This window comes from Rana temporaria, chromosome 9 (assembly GCF_905171775.1).
Source record: "Rana temporaria chromosome 9, aRanTem1.1, whole genome shotgun sequence".
Classification (NCBI taxonomy): domain Eukaryota; kingdom Metazoa; phylum Chordata; class Amphibia; order Anura; family Ranidae; genus Rana; species Rana temporaria.
In genome coordinates this window covers 31,438,525-31,456,184 of record NC_053497.1, presented here as the reverse complement: position 1 = coordinate 31,456,184, position 17,660 = coordinate 31,438,525, and the positions used below count along the sequence as shown (strand labels likewise).

General features: G+C 44.3%; 1 protein-coding gene across 2 annotated transcripts in view; it reads right to left on the bottom strand.

Annotated features, from left to right (window-relative positions):
• Positions 1-17,660, bottom strand: part of LOC120913253 (complement C2-like) — a 127,621-nt gene that overhangs the window by 34,790 nt on the left and 75,171 nt on the right. Inside the window, exons 12-14 of one of the 2 annotated variants that reach the window (XM_040323074.1) lie at positions 16,182-16,290; positions 6,914-7,073; positions 4,191-4,267 (exon numbers count right to left, since the gene is read on the bottom strand). In XM_040323074.1, the coding sequence (XP_040179008.1) occupies positions 4,191-4,267; positions 6,914-7,073; positions 16,182-16,290 (346 nt within the window). The remainder of the gene's footprint in view (positions 1-4,190; positions 4,268-6,913; positions 7,074-16,181; positions 16,291-17,660) is intronic. The other variant, XM_040323076.1, reaches the window with a different exon arrangement.

Here is a 17,660-nt window from a genome sequence, read left to right as displayed (position 1 = left end):
CCACCGATCATCCTGCCGAGACACAGAACGGCGGTCTGCCTATGTGAACAAGGCAGATCGCCATTCTGACAGGAGGGAAAGCATGGATCCTGTGTCTGAAAAGCAGGGACAAGGATCCATGTCTTCCCCTAGTAGAAGCATCTCCCACACTGTGGTAAAACACTGGTTAGGCATGCAGTTAACCCTTTGATCGTCCCTGTTAAACCCTTTCCAGCCAGTGTCATTAGTACAGTGACAGTGCATATTTATTTGCACTAATCACTGTATTAGTGCCACGGGTCCCCAAAAAGAGTCAGTTTGTGTCCGAATGTCTGCCGCAATATCGCAGTCCTGCTATAAGTCGCTGATCGCCACCATTACTAGTAAATAAATAAAAAAATTCCCAAAGTTTATAGTCGCTATAACTTTTGCGCAAACCAATCAATATACGCTTATTGGGATTTTTTTTTTTGTTTTACCAAAAATTTGTACCAGAATACATATTGGCCTAAATTTATGAAGATTTTTGTAAATTGGATGTGTTTTATAGCAGAAAGTAAAAATATTGGCCCAGATTCTCAAAGGACTTACGACGGCGTAGCGCCATGTACGCCGTCGTAAGTCCGAATGAGAGCCGTCGTATCTATGCGGCTGATTCTTAGAATCAGTTACGCATAAATTTGGCTAAGATACGAGCGGCGTAAGTCTCTTACACCGTCGTATCTTAGGGTGCATATTTACGCTGGCCGCTAGGTGGCGTATCCGTAGATTTCCGCATCGAATATGCTAATGAGCAAGATACGCCGATTCACGAACGTACGTGCGCCCGGCGTAGCAAGATACGTCGTTTACGTAAGACATACGCCGGCGTAAAGTTACCCCTCATAAAGCAGGGGTAAGTCATGTTAGGTATGGACGTCGGAAACGTCGGAACAGCGTCGTGTTTTACGTCGTTTGCGTAAGTCGTCCGTGAATGGGGCTGGACGTAAGTTACGTTCACGTCGACTAGGCATTGAGCGGGCGTAATTTAATTAGAAAATTCGACGTGATACTGAGCATGAGCGCGAATGCGCCGTTCGAAAAAAGTGTCATTTACGTGGGGTCATGATTAGTTTACATAAAACACGCCCCCCTGTTCCTCATTTGATTTAGGCGCGCTTACGCCGGCAAAATTACGATACGCCGCCGTAACTTTAGACGCAAGTGCTTTGTGAATACAGCACTTGCCTCTGTAAGTTGCGGCGGCGTAGCGTAACTACGATACGCTACGCCTGCCTACATTTACGCCGCTGACTGTGAATCTGGCCCATTGTTTTTTGTTTTATTTCTTTTTCAAAATTGTTTTTTTTTTTTTTTATAGTGCAAAAAAGTACAAAACTCAGAGGTGATCATTGTGTACACTGTTGCACGGCAGCGCAATTGTCAGCTAAAATAACAGTGCCGTATCACAAAAAATGGTCTAGTCTTGAAGGGGGTAAATCTTCCGGAGCTGAAGTGGTTGAAGCTTCAGCTGAAAGCTCTGCAAATGCTTTGCTAAAGCAAGCTGCTCACACTTCTCTTATACTAGCTGAAGCCTGTATGAAGCAGGCCATAGGGCGGAGAAGGGACAATACCTGTAAGTCTGGGGTAGGCAACCTGGGGCCGTCTAGCTGTTGCAGAACTACAAGTCCCATCATGCCTCTGGGAGTAATTGTAACTGCCAGCCTTGGAATGCCTCATGGGAAATATAGTTCCACAACAGCTGGAGGGCCCCAGGTTGCCTACCCCTGCTGTAAGCGGTAACTGCAGCAGAAAAAAACAGGGCTGTGCTGTGTGGCAGAACAGCGCAAGTGTCAAGTCTGGATGGACAGAAATAAAAATCATTTGGCAAGTCATTTCATCTGTGCATTTACCTTTCTGAAGTTCAGCTTTAAGCCTAGGTTCACACTGCTGCGAATTCAAAATCGTGCCAAAATCGCAGTCGCAAAATCGCGGTAAAATCGCGAATTTTACCGCGATTTTGCGGCTGCGATTTTGCCGCGATTTCAGCCGCAATTTAATGTAAATCGCGGCCCGAAATCGCAAAAAGTAGTACAGGAACTACTTTTTGAAATCGCAGATGCGGCGTCGCACTGATTAGGACAGTGCCATTGCCGACAATTGCCACCGATTTGAGATGCGATTTGACATGTCAAATCGCATCTCAAATCGTTCCAAATCGTACCCAGTGTGAACCAGGGCTCAAGGGAACCTGTTTTTAGAGAAACACCATTGCTGCTATCGCCGATCTTTTTCTAAAATTGCTAGCTGCCTGGCTGTCTGTCTCTAGGACTGTGTAATTTGGCACATAAATGCAGCAAGTGCAATGTGCACTGTGAAGACAGAACTTCTGATTTTTTTTTTTTTTTTTTTTTTACGGATCAACAATGAAACTCGTGATTGAAGCCTGTGGATTAATGTACAGTGCCTTGAAAAAGTATTCATACCCCCTTGAAATTTTCCCCATTTTGTCATGTTACAACCAAAAACATAATTGTATTTTTTATTGGGATTTTATGTGAGAGACCAACACAGAGTGACACATAATCGTGAAGTGGCAGGAAAATGATAAATGATTTTTAGAATTTTTTACAAATAAACATGTGAAAAGTGGGGGGTACATTTGTATTGCGCCCCCCGGAGTCAATACTTTGTAGAACCTCCTTTCTCTGCAATTAGAGCTGCAAGTCTTTTTGGGGATGTCTCTACCAGCTTTGCACATCTAGAGAGGGAAATTTCTGCCCATTCTTCTTCTTTGTAAAACAGCTGAAGTTCTGTCAGATTGGATGGAGAGCGTCTGTGATCAGCAATTATCAAGTCTTGTCACAGATTCTCAATGTGATTTAGGTCTGGACTTTGACTGGGCCATTCTAACACATGAATATGCTTTGATCCAAACCATTCCATTGTGGCTCTGGCTGTATGTTTAGGGTCCTTGTCCTGCTGGAAGGTGATCCTCCCCCCAGTCTCAAGTCTTTTGCAAACTCTAATAGGTTTTCTTCTAAGATTGCCCTGAATTTGGCTCCATCCATCTTCCCATCAACTCTGACCAGCTTCCCTGTCCCTGCTGAAGAAGAACATTCCCACAACATGATGCTGCCACCACCATGTTTCACAGTGGGGATGGTGTGTTCAGGGTGATGTGCAGTGTTAGTTTTCCGCAAAACATAGCATTTTGCTTTTAGGCCCAAGAATTCAAGTTTGGGCTTATCTGACCAGAGCCACCTTCTTCCACATGTTTGCTGTGTCCCCCACATGGCTTCTCACAAACTGCAAACAGGACTTCTTATGGCTTTCTTTCAACAATGGATTTCTTCTTGTCACTCTTCCATAAAGACCAGATTTTTGGAGTGCACAACTAATAGTTGTCCTGTGGAGAGCACAACTAATAGTTGTCCTGTGGACAGATTCTCCCCCCTGAGCTGTGGATCTCTGCAGCTCCTCCAGAGTTACCATGGGCCTCTTGGCTGCTTCTCTGATGAATGCTCTCCTTGCCCGGCCTGGTCAGTTTAGGTAGACGGCCATGTCTTGGTAGGTTTGCAGTTGTGCCATACTCTTTCCATTTTCAGATGATGGATTGAACAGAGCTCGGTGAGATGTTCAAAGCTTGGGATATTTTTTTTATAACCTAATCCTGCTTTAAACATCTTCACAACTTTATCCCTGACCTGTCTGGTGTGTTCCTTGGTCTTCATGATGCTGCTGGTTCTCTAACAAACCTCTGAGGGCTTCGCAGACCAGCTGTATTTATACTGAGATTAAATTACACACAGGTGGACTTTATTTACCAGTTGGTGACTTCACCAGGCAATTGTTTTAACCAGTTTTTCGATAGGGGTATCAGAGTAAAGGGGGCTGAATACAAACGCACGCCACACTTTTCACATATTTATTTGTAAAAAAAAAATCTGAAAACCATTTATAATTTTCCTTCTACTTCACAATTATGTGCCACTTTGTGTTGGTCTATCACATAAAATCCCAATAAAATACATTTACATTTTTGGTTGTAACATGACAAAATGTGGAAAATTTCAAGGGGTATGAATACTTTTTCAAGGCACTGTAACAGCCAGGAAATTAACAACTGAAAAGTAGAGTAGAGCACTGGCAGCTGACACATTTGATATCGGTTTCCTATAAAAAAAAGCCCCAGGAGTTAAAGTGACAGACAAATACAGAGCACACATTACGGTGTTCGTTGCAGTTAGCGGTGCTGGGCTGTTTCATGGCGCGGTTGGCTGGCTCCGTACACGGGATGCAGATAGGCCTGAAATGGAAGAAAGTCAATTCAGACATTAGGAACAATACAGGATGTAATATCCCGGGGGACAAAGGCAACTGACCAAATCAAAGCTGTCAAGCTCCTCTAAACACGTCTGATTAACCCCTTCCGGACGACCCTACACCCTGTGTAGGGTTGACACCTCATCCCTTTAAACCCGAACACATATTAATTACACACATTCTGTTGCTGATTAAGGTGGTAATTAAACTCACTTGGTGCCTTATCTGCATTCAATTAGCCTCAGAACCTGTGTAATTCATATGTGTTTGGGTTTAAAGGGATGAGGTGGCAACCCTAGTACTTCAGCGCCAAATCACGTACCTGTACGTGATTTTGTTTTCTGGGGCATGCGTGCCTTGCTTTGTGCACTGGTCCAAATCGTTTGGTGGAGGGGGGATTATGGTGTGGGGTTGTTTTTTCAGGGGTTGGGCTTGGCCCCTTAGTTCCAGTGAAGGGAACTCTTAAGGCATCAGCATGCCAAGACATTTTGGACAATTTCATGCTCCCAACTTTATGGGAAGAGTTTGGGGACGGCCCCTTCCTGTTCCAACATGACTGCACACCAATACACAAAGCAAGGTCCATAAAGACATGGGTGAGCAAGTTTGGGGTGGAGGAACTTGATTGGCCTGCACCTCAACTCGATAGAACGCCTTTGGGATGAAATAGAGCAGAGACTGCGAGCCGGGCCTTCTGATTTTGTGCTTCTGGAAGAATGGTCAAACATTCCCATAGACACTCGTGGACAGTCTTCCAAGAAACGTTGGAGCTGTTATAACTGCAAAGGGGGGGGGGGGGCAACTCAATATTGAACCCTACGGACTAAGACTGGGATGCCATTAAAGTTTGTGTGTAAAGGCGGGTGTCCCAATACTTTTGACAATATAGGGCCAGATTCAGGTAGGAGATACGACGGTGTATCTCCAGATACTCCGTCGTATCTCTGAGTGTGAGGCGTCGTATCTATGCGCCTGATTCAAAGAATCAGATACGCCAGAATTTCTCTAAGATACGACCAGCGTAAGTCTCCTACGCCGTCGTATCTTAACTGAATATTTACACTGGCCGCTAGGGGCGTGTACGCTGATTTACGCCTAGAATATGTAAATCAGCTAGATACGCCTATTCACGAACGTACACCCGGACGTCGCAGTACAGATACGTCGTTTACGTAAGGCTTTTTCCGGCGTAAAGTTACCCCTGCTTCGTCGGGACCGCGTAGAATTTTCCGTCGATTACGTTGTTTGCGTAAGTCGTTCGCGAATAGGGCTGTGCGTTATTTACATTCACGTCGAAAGCCTTGGCTTTTTGCGGGTTAATTTGGAGCATGCGCACTGGGATACTTTCACGGACGGCGCATGCGCCGTTCGGAAAAAGCGTAATTTACGCGGGGTCACAATAAATTAACATAAAACACGCCCACATCTTCCACATTTGAATTAGGCGGGCTTACGCCGGCCTATTTACGCTATGCCGCCGCAACTTTGCTTTGTGAATACTGCACTTGCCTGGCAAAGTTGCAGAGGCGTAGCGTAAATAGGATACGTTACGCCCGCACACAAATACGCGCTCCCTACGTGAATCTACCCCATAGTGTGTTTTAGCTGTTTGCCTGGAATTAAAGGAACACTAAGAGCCGGTTCACACTGGGGCGACTTGCGATCCGACTTCATGTCGCCTCAAGTCGTCCCAAGTCGCGCTGTAGAGAAAAACAATGGAAGTGAATGGGAGCGGTGTTAATACACACAACTCAAGGCGATCCGACTTCAGAAAAGGTTCCTGTACTACTTCAATCCGACTTGTAGGCGATTTGTACCCATTGATTTCAATGGAAATCGCCTCAGAAGTCGGATCACTGTCTTATCTGAAGCTACTTTCCAGGAAGATAACATACATTCCTCAGGCAAACCTCTCCCTCCCTCCCTCCCTCCCCCTCCCTCTCCCAGAGCTGACTGTTGTTTTATTGGCCACTGGAAAGTCTCCTGTCCTGGAGACGACTTCAAGTTGTGTTGTAAATCGCCCCAGATCGCCCTTGGTTCATGTTCAAGTCGTGTCGGAGTCGCCTCTGAAAGTCGTATCACTTACCTCGTTTTTCCTTTTTGACCTCCAAAATACAGTAATCCAGGTATGAAAATGCCATTTCCTGTCTCTCCTCTTCTTGCTTTCCACCAGCATCTGAGCCGTTTTGCATGGTGGAAAGCAGAATGTGCTCACCCCCTCCCTATGACTACAGCCCTGCATGAAGATGCTCTCTTATTCCTCACAGGCATGGAGGCTAAGCCTAATGGGAACTGTAGTTCCCATTAGTCCGTGATGTAGCAAGAATGAATGCGCACCGCAAACCAGGAAGTCAGTGAGAATAACGATTCAGGAGTGACCGAAGTGAATAAAACACCTCGATTTCAACAGGTATCAAACTAGTTATAATGCAAAACATTACTTTTTACTTTATCAGCTACTGTCAGACTTTAAGAGGAAAATATTTTTGTCTTTACAACCCCTTTAAGTTTTAAACACAAATGTCCGGAGTATCACTTATTGTACATTTTAGGGCTTGATGCCCCCAACCCTACTGTCCTAGGTGTTGTCCTACAAGTGCCATGGGGGTAATCACAGAGCCCACCCTACCTGGCAGTTTTGCTGAATTCCACTTTCTCGCTCAGCTGTACAAGAGCCACGTCATAGTCATAATCCTCCTTTATCCCTCTGTCCGACTTCCTGTTAATATTGTAACATTTATGGATCTCGATCCGTTGGCCTTCATACAATTTTGATTCTAATTTTGATCCTAAAAATATATGAAGAGTTTGTAAATAAGTAATAGAACAATGGAAGATTAAAGAGTCAATTTCCCTTAAACGTTTCTCAGTTAGGCCTCTTTCACACTAGGGCGGGAGCCGCGGTGGCGGTATAGCGCCGTTAAATATATAGGCGATATACAGGCGGGATTCGGCCGCTAGCGGTGCGGTATTAACCCCCGCTAGCGGCCGATAAATAAATATCTGCAGAGGTGCATTGGGGGCGGTATTGCAGCGGTTTCCCATTATTTTAAATGGAAAGGAGCGGTATACACGCCGCTCTTCTCACCGCTCCAAAGATGCTGCTTGCAGGAGATTTTTTTTCTCTCCAGGAGTTTTTCAGGCGGTATAGCAGCGCTATTTTTAGCGCTGTACCACCTGAAAAACTCAGTGTGAAAGGGGTCTTGCAGATTGAAAAAGTTGGAAAAGGTTGAGGGATGGTTCACACCAGGTGCAGTCCAATGCATTTTTGTTTCTGCATCGAAAAATGCATGGACAGTAGATTATATGGGTTCCAATGGCTTAGTTCACACCAGTGCGGTCAGTTCCTGCGCAGAAAACAAAAGTAGAACATGCTGCATTTTTTCTGCACAGAACTGTACTGGAATGCAGCAAAACGCATCAACAATTTACAAGAATGCATCAAAAATGCATTACAGAGGGGGCGTGGCCAGGCAGCGGATGTAGCCGGACGTGTCTGAAGTGAGCTCCGCCGAAAATCCTCCTAATCATCCTGCGGAAGAAATCTGTACTTACCCACAGCCACACCGGAGGATTCCTTATTGCTCGGGGAACACGTACATACCTTTCCTGGTGTCCTGGTCCCGCGATGTCGTCCGGCAAACGGCAGCTGGTGAACAAGCCAGCAGAGCTCATGGTCCAAAATGGCGCGTACACAGGCCGCACAGCGAGGGAGAAGCACCGCGAGGCAGCCGAAAAGTTGTTCTCTAAGCCGCTGCTGAAACAGCCTACAGCTTCCTCCAGCACACCGGAGGACTCACCGAGCGGAGGATCCGAAGCGGATGACACAGTACCCCTGGAAGACTCGGTGCAGGCCGGCCTACTATGGGACACAGTGAGTACTCCAGAGCAGGCCCCAGCTAAGACGCAGGGCCCAGAGAGTCCCACCATAGAGGGTGAACCCACGCTGAGGGACATATTTACTGCAGTCACTTCATGTAATGTATCCCTGGCAGTACTGACAACGGAAGTAAAAGGGATGAAGTCAGAAATCTCATTTCTCAGACAGGATGCCCAAAAAATGAGAGAAAGAACCTCTGCATTAGAGGAAAGGGTGAGCACCATTGAGGATGACATGGGGCCTATGCAGAGGGACCTTGCTTACAATAACCATTTAATAGACCAACACTCTTCTCGTTTGGAGGAATTAGAGAACAGGATGAGAAGAAATAACGTAAGGGCTATAGGCCTGCCTGAGAAAATGGAAGGAAAGAATCCTGTGGAGTTCATTGAGAAGTGGCTGATCGCAACTTTTGGAAGGGAAGCATTCTCCCCTATGTTTTCTGTTGAACGGGCACACAGGGTGCCATCCAGGCCCCCTCAGCCGGGAGCACCGCCAAGACCATTCCTGTTTAAATTCCTGCATTACCGGGACAGGGATGCCACGTTATACAATGCCAGAATTAATCCGACAGCACTTAAGATTGATAATACTAAAGTCTCTCTATTCCCGGACTTTTCTGCTGAGTTACAGAAGAAAAGGAGCAAGTTCCTGGATGTGAAACGCCGTCTAAGAGACCTTGATCTGAAGTACGCCATGTTGTATCCGGCCCGCCTTCGGGTAGAGGTTTTTGGAGCAGTCCAATTTTTTGATTCCCCTGCCACTGCAGCACATTGGCTAGATCGTAAAGAGCAATCAATCAAAGAGGCAAGGGGTAGACGACCGGCGGACTGAAATCGTTTAATCTGATAACCCAGCATATTATATGCTCACTCTCCAAGTTGCCTTTGCAAGGCGGTTCTAGTTCACTTTGGTTACTAAGGCCCAGAGTTTTGCTGTTGAGAAGCTTTAAGACACTGTGGTGCGCTTCCACTGTTGCCCCCAATAGGGTTGTTTCCAGCCCTAACATACCCCGTGGCAGAATTACGTTAGCCATGTTGGCTACTTTATATATGGTACTAAAGAGTGATGATCCCACCACGCCCTGCTCACTGGAAACTGTTCTATACACTTTTTTGTTGCTTTTTTCGTTTTTTTTATTATCTTTTTCTATGCTCTCCCTAGCCTATAGCCCACGTGATTATGAAACAGGGATCCCTTACTGTAGTAGACATGGGTCCCAGAACGGTGTTATGCTTATAGCCTGCGATATGCCTCTAACTTCCAAAATGGTTAAAAATGCTGTTCTAGACAATTCTTACTTATACGTGATAAGATTGTATTCTCCTGCTAATACTAAGATTCCGGTAGCATGTCTAATATAACTAGGTGTCTGTCTTGGAATGTCCGAGGCCTGAATAGCCCGGTTAAACGCCTTGAGGTACTGCGCACTATTAAGAGACTGGGCGCTGAGGTGATTTGTTTACAGGAGACTCATCTCCCCCCGGGTTCTACCCCGAAACTGGCGACTAGGCAATTTTGCCACCAATACCATTCTACCCATACGGTATACTCGAGGGGAGTGAGTATCCTGATCCGTAGTGGCACCCAGTACACACTTATGAATGCTAAGATAGATCCCGAGGGCAGGTACATCTTTTTATATTGCTCCCTTTATGGGGTTAAATGTGTGTTAGCGGGAGTGTATATCCCCCCACCGTTCTCATCTAATGTATTGAAAATGCTGGCTGAATTTGTGACCTGTCTTCCCGGTATTCCAGTCCTAGCCCTAGAGGACTTTAATAACCTAATGGAACATGAGAAGGACAAACTTAAGACTGGTGCGGGACATGGGGGGCAGGATAAAAAGGGTCCCACACCTTTTGCCCGGTTAATTGAGGAACTGGGCCTGTTTGATGTCTGGAGAATGCATAACCCTGACTCTAGAGTTTATTCATGCAGGTCAGCTTCCGGGGGGGGTCTGTCAAGGATAGATATGGGTTTCGGTAATGGTCTATTATTACCATTGGTACGGAACTCTGTATATCACCCGAGACACACCTCCGATCATTCTCCGTTTTCATTCCAGAACCAGACCCAATCCCGACGCTACTTAGGGAATTCTTTGGGGATAACTTAGGTACGGCGGAAATCCAGGTGGTGTGGGATGCGGCTAAAGCCTTTATGAGAGGCCAATTTATCAGAATTATTAACCAAGTCAAAACGGGCACTAAGGAATGGGAGACACGTGTGTTGGAGGAAGCTTGCAGTTCTGAGGCAGACTATGTGGCAGACCCATCTAACGATAATTTGAAAAGAAAGTGGATGGCCTCCCATACCATGCTTAAAGACCTCTCGTTTCAACTTGCTGAAAACAAAAGGTTCTTTTTACAACAGAGACATTTTGAGGAGGGTGAAAATACAGGTCATATGCTGGCGATTCTGGCTAGATCACAGCAGCCCCCTTCTCATATCGCGGTGGTAGCGGATGCGGGGGGGGGCACTATGCCACTCCACACGTTCCATTATAAACTGCTTTCAAGAATTTTTCCAAAACGTTTACTCATCTAAGGTCAGTCCCACTAGTGAACAGTTGCACTCTTTTTTGGATAAATATCAGTTACCAAAACTTCCTGGGTCGGACGTGGCCATGCTTAATGCCCCCCTTACTAGTGAGGAACTTCTGGAGGCACTGGCGCAGGCACATAATGGGCGAGCGCCAGGAGCTGACGGTCTTCCCTCTGAGGTTTATTGTAGATACTCTGATCAGCTTATCCCCATTCTATTAAAAGTTTATAATACAGCCTTCGAAACTGGAGTATTACCCCCATCTATGAATGAGGCCCTGGTTGTGGTTCTGTTGAAGCCTGGGAAGGATCCTCTCTCCCCAGACTCCTATAGACCGATCTCTCTCTTGACATTTGACATTAAATTGCTGGCCAGAATTCTGGCCACCAGACTCTCCAAATGTATTCATCAAGTAATACATAGGGATCAGTCGGGTTTCATCCCTACGAGGTCCACAGCACAAAATCTGCGTAGACTATTCCTAAACATACAGGTGCCGGTGGACAATCCAGGCAATAGAGCTATATTCTCTCTAGATGCGGCCAAGGCATTTGATAGTGTTGAATGGCCGTATCTTTGGGAGACTCTGCGTAGATTTGGGGTTGGACCATCCTTCCTAAAATGGGTGCAACTACTGTATAGCTCCCTGACTGCAAGAATGAGAATTAATGGGGAGGTCTCTGACTCTTTCAGGCTCTTCCGGGGCACGCGGCAGGGGTGCCCCTTGTCGCCCCTGCTGTTTGCCCTAGCCCTAGAGCCCCTGGCAATACATATGAGAGCTTCACCCAACATTACAGGCTTCATCAGGGGTGCAGGGCGGGATGTCATCTCTCTATTTGCAGATGATACACTGCTGTACTTGGGAGACACCCAGGAGTCGTTGAGGAATGCGATGACCTTGATCGCAGACTTCGGCGAACTATCAGGCTTCAGCATTAACTGGAACAAATCAGTGCTTATGCCCCTAGACCCCCTGACAGACAGACTCCCTGACTGTGCCAGGGATATAGTGGTAGTAAATTAGTTTAAGTACTTGGGAATTCTGGTTACGCCTGACCCTTCCCAATATCTCTCTTTGAACCTGGCACCATTGTTGCATAAATTCAGACAGAAATGTGCGTCCTGGAAAAAACTTCCCCTATCAGTTACAGGCAGGGCGAACCTTATTAAAATGGTGTGGGCCCCTCAGCTCCTGTATGTCTTTCATAATACCCCGATTTGGATCCCTCACAGATGGTTTGCGCAGATAGATGCCCAGTTCAGAGACTTAATTTGGGGCGGCAAGGTGGCACGTATAAAACTTACCACACTACAACTAGCCAAGGACCAAGGTGGTTTAGCTGTCCCTCATGCCCGCTACTACTTCATAGCATCACAAATTCAGCATCTGGGAGACTGGGGGGAGGTGGATCTCGGAGACCCAATACGAGCCATACTACTCCCGTCGGGATCATTGCTCCAGACTATACCTACAGTGGTGCTATTGAATACGCTGTGGAAATATGTTCGTTCCAGTCTCAATGTCAGGGGGGTATGCCCCTTTACTCCCATTTGGAAAAACTCCTATTACAGGGAACTTTTTAAACTATCAGGCTTCAGGCCCTGGGTAAATGCAGGTATACACTATATTACACAACTGTTTAGTGGCCCAACCCTCAAGTCTTTTGTTAACCTGCAGGAAGAGTATGGCCTGGACAGAACCCAGTTCTATAAATATTTACAACTAAGACATGCAGCTCAGAGAGAAATCAGGCTCTCCCCAATCTCGTTAGTGAGACACCCCCTTCATAATGATGTGCTTTTCAATAAAAACAAAAAGGGTATGATTTCTCTAGTATACTCCAGACTGCTTAATGTTACTCATGATGCATCAGCATTACCATGTAGGAAGGGGTGGGTATCCGACCTAGGTCCCATTGACGGGGATACATGGGAGCTGTGCTTGACCTCTGCCCCACTGGTCTCGGTATCGGCGCAACACAGACTTTCTCATCTATTTCTCTCCATAGAGTATATAGAACACCCACTCGTCTACATAAATGGGGCATACGGGACTCCCCAATATGCCCAAAATGTAATGTGCAGGAGGGAGACTTACTGCACATGATGTGGAAGTGTCCAAAACTTTTCCGATACTGGAAATATGTTACTGATACTATATCCCAGGCGTATGGCTTTCCGCTGCCCCATGACCAGGTGGTGTGTCTACTGGGTGGCCTCGAGATACCCTCGCTGTCCCCCAGTGGTCATACAGCTGTACTTAGACTACTGTATGTTGCGCGCAAGGCCATCGCCAGATATTGGATCACTCCCCGAGTGCCTTCAGAGAGTCAATGGGTAAAGCTGGTAAATAACCTGTTGATAAGGGAAAAAGTCACGTACCAACATAGAAATGCTCTTAAGAAATTCTACTCACTATGGCAACCCTGGTTGGATATACCGGGCCTGGGACCAACGCAATTGATCATGGAAAGGCTATTACAGGGATAAAGAGGCAGGAGATGAGTGGAGATGGGCTGGCAAGATGTGGGATGAATACCGTTCTAATAGTTTTTGATTTTTGGAGCAGAGTGTGGGGCGGGTGAGTCTGAATCAGGATGTGGTTTATGGATCCATGTGCTTGTTGCAAATATAAATGTAATTCATTGTGCTATGGTTGGGTAGGTTGAATAATCACTGTAATCAGAGCCTAGGGTATTACAGGATAGCCGGACTGGAAGCAAATTGAACAATATTATATCCGCAGTGGAGGTAGAACTTGGCTTATCTTGACCGCTGTTATGGGGGCGTAAGCTCCTCCCATGTTTGATATGGCTCAAGTACTCATAATTGCACAAATATTACCTATCCTTCCCTTAAATTGGCACATAACTCTCCTGAATGTAATAATACTGTATGTATATGTATCCTAATGTATTGTTTGATTATTTTGCTTCAATAAACCTTTTTCTTGATTTAAAAAAAAAAAATGCATTACAGAGAAAAAAAAAAATAGGAAAATTTGGAAAAAAAGAAACCTGCACAGATGTCCCTGAAATCGCCCCCAGAAGTCGGGAACCGACATGCGGGAATGTCCAGCTGAACTCACGCAATTTCATTCCCGCAGTCTGCGTGAACCTGGGCTTAGACCCCTGTTTCAATTTTTTTTTTAGTGCTCCAACATTTTCTTATGGTATGATTTTTTTTTTTTTTTTTTTTGTGATAGCATCGTATTGCATAGCATATTTTTTAAAATATATAAGTTCTTTCTTTGCATAGTTCCAAATAATACAGGAATAATAAAAAAAACATAATACAATACATATAATTAATATAATATACCACGGCAAATTTTATTATAATAATAATAATAATAATAATAATAAGTTATTATTATGTATAATTTTTAATTTTTATCTTTTTCAGATTATTATTTTTTTTTTTAAATCCTTTTCACTATTTTAACTGCTTCCTGACCGCCGCACGCACATTTACATCGACACAATGGCACTCCTGGGCAGAAGGACGTATATATACATCCCCTTTTAGGAAGCGCTATTGTGCACACATGCGCACCGCTGGGGGGATACCCGCGATCGTCTCACGGAGAGCTAGAGCGGGGAGATGCAAACAAGCATCTCCCCACTCTGCCTAGTGACAATGATCTCCGCTCCGAGCGGAGATCAGTGTCATGTCACACACAGCCGATACACATACGTATCGGCCTAAACTGAGGAAAAAAATATATATATTTTTGGGGAATATTTATTATAGCAAAAAGTAAAAAATATAGCTTTTTTTCAAAATTTACGCTCTTTTTTTTTTTTTTTTTTTGTTTATAGCGCAAAAAAAAAAAACACATCCCCCCTACAACATTTCTTACTGTCGGGGGGGTGTGTTTTTTTTTTTTTTTTTTGCGCTATAAACAAAAAAAAGAGCGTAAATTTTGAAAAAAAGCTATATTTTTTACTTTTTGCTATAATAAATATTCCCCAAAAATATATATATATGTATATATATATATATAAAAAAAAAAATTTCCTCAGTTTAGGCTGATACGTATGTATTTTAAACTTTTTTCTATAATAAATATTCACCAAAAATATATATAAAAAAATTTTTTTTCCTCAGTTTAGGCCGATACGTATTCTTCTACATATTTTTGGTAAAAAACAAAAAATCGCAATAAGCGTTTATTGATTGGTAGTGACAATGATCTCCGTTCCGAGCGGAGATCGGTGTCATGTCACACACAGCCTATTCCCCCCCCCTACAGTAAGAAAAGCTCACTAGGGCACACTTAACCCCTACAGCGCTACCTAGTGGTTAACCCCTTCACTGCCATTTTCACAGTAATCGGTGCATTTTTATAGCACTGTTCGCTGTAAAAATGACCATGGTCCCAAAAGTGTCCGATAAAAATCGCTGATCGCCACCATTACTAGTAAAAAAAAAATATATATATTAATAAAAATGCCATAAAACTATCACCTATTTTTTGTAGACGCTATAACTTTTGCGCAAACCAATCAATAAACGCTTATTGTGATTTTTTTTTTTTTTTTTACCAAAAATATATCGAAAAATACGTATCGGCCTAAACTGAGGAAAAAAATTGTTTTTTTTATATATTTTTGGGAAATATTTATTATAGCAAAAAGTAAAAAATATTGGCCCGGATTCAGATACAATAGTGTATCTATCGGCGGGCTTAATGTATTTCAGATACGTTACGCCGCCGTAAATTAGGGCGCAAGTTCCGTATTCAGAAAGAACTTGCGCCATAAGTTAAGGCGGCGTAGCGTATGTGGTCCAGCGTAAGCCCGCCTAATTTAAATGTGGATGATGTGGGCGTGTTTTATTAAAATTAATTGTAGCAGGGGTAACTTTACGCCGGAAAAAGCCTAACGTAAACGACGTAAAAAAATGCGCCGGGCGGACGTACGTTTCTGAATCTGAATCTACCTAATTTGCATATTCCTCGCGTAAATCTACGGAAGCGCCACCTAGCGGCCAGCGTAAATATGCAGCCTAAGATACGACGGTGCAAGACACCTACGCCGGTCGGATCTTAGGGAAATCTATGCGTAACTGATTCTATGAATCAGTCTCATAGATACGACCACGCAACTCAGAGTTACGACAGCGTATCCGGAGATACACCGTCGTAACTGCTATCTGAATCCGGGCCATTGTCTTTTTTCAAAATTTACGCTCTATTTTTTGTTTATAACGCAAAAAAAAAAAAAAACGCAGAGGTGATCAAATACCACCAAAAGAAAGCTCTATTTTTGGGGAAAAAAGGACGGCAATTTTGTTTGGAAGCCACGTCGCACGACTGCGCAATTGTCAGTTAAAGCGACGCAGTGCCGAATTGCAAAAAGTGGCCCGGTCATTGGGCAGCCAAATCCTTCGGGGCTGAAGTGGTTAATTTGATCTGTGAAATGATTACATTGTACTTATCATGCTCCTGCACATACTGTATATTTACCAATTCCGAATTTGTATTGCTTCGGCTCGAAGCCTTTAAAACAGTGAGCAGCAGAGAGGACCCACTGGCTGGAGATCAGAGATCCGAAGCAAGGGCTTGAATTTGGAGTCTGGGAAACACAAATACTTTAATCAGAATTATTCCAAAACAATTAAACCTCAACTCCGAGTCCAGGTACATACAGTGCAGTTTTTTTTATATTTTTTGCATATTTGTCACACTTAAACGATTAAAATAAACCGACTAAATACAAAATGCAGTTTTTAAATAATGTTATTATTTATTTAGGTAAAAAAAGCTGTTCAAAGCTGCCTGACCCTATTCGAAAAAGTATTTGCCGCCCCCCCCCCCCCCCTTGCTTAATCATAAATGAACTGTGGTTAACCACATTTTTTGGAAAGCCAAGCTAAATATCACTTGCCAAACCCAGGCCTGATTAACCACTTGATGACCGCCGCATGTATATGTACGTCCACAGAATGGCACGTACAGGCAAATGGGTGTACATGTACGTCCTTTCCCTACCGCGGGTCGGGGGTCCGATCGGGAGCCCCCCCCCGCCCCCGCGCTACATGCGGCGGTCGGATTCCCGCGGGGAGCGATCCGGGATGACGGCGCGGCTATTCATTTGTAGCCGCTCCATCGCGATCGCTCCCCGGAGCTGAAGAACGGGGAGAGCCGTATGTAAACACAGCTTCCCCGTGCTTCACTGTGGCGGCTGCATCGATCGAGTGATCCCTTTTATAGGGAGACTCGATCGATGACGTCATTCCTACAGCCACACCCCCCTACAGTTGTAAACACACACTAGGTGAACCCTAACTCCTACAGCGCCCCCTGTGGTTAACTCCCAAACTGCAACTGTCATTTTCACAATAAAGAATGCAATTTAAATGCATTTTTTGCTGTGAAAATGACAATGGTCCCAAAAAATGTGTCAAAATTGTCCGAAGTCTCCGCCATAATGTCGCAGTCACGAAAAAAATCGCTGATCGCCGCCATTAGTAGTAAAAAATAAATAAATAATAAAACTATCCCCTATTTTGTAAACGCTATAAATTTTGCGCAAACCAATCGATAAACGCTTATTGCGATTTTTTTTTACCAAAAATAGGTAGAAGAATACGTGTCGGCCTAAACTGAGGAAAAAAAATATTTTTATATATGTTTTTGGGGGATATTTATTACAGCAAAAAGTAAAAAATATTGAATTTTTTTCAAAATTGTCGCTCTATTTTTGTTTATAGCGCAAAAAATAAAAACCGCAGAGGTGATCAAATACCACCAAAAGAAAGCTCTATTTGTGGGGAAAAAAGGACGTCAATTTTGTTTGGGAGCCACGTCGCACGACCGCGCAATTGTCTGTTAAAGCGACGCAGTGCCGAATTGTAAAAACGCCTTTGGGCATTTAGCAGCATATTGGTCCGGGGCTTAAGTGGTTAATGGCAGAACTGTTAAATCAAGAAATCGCTTAAAGCG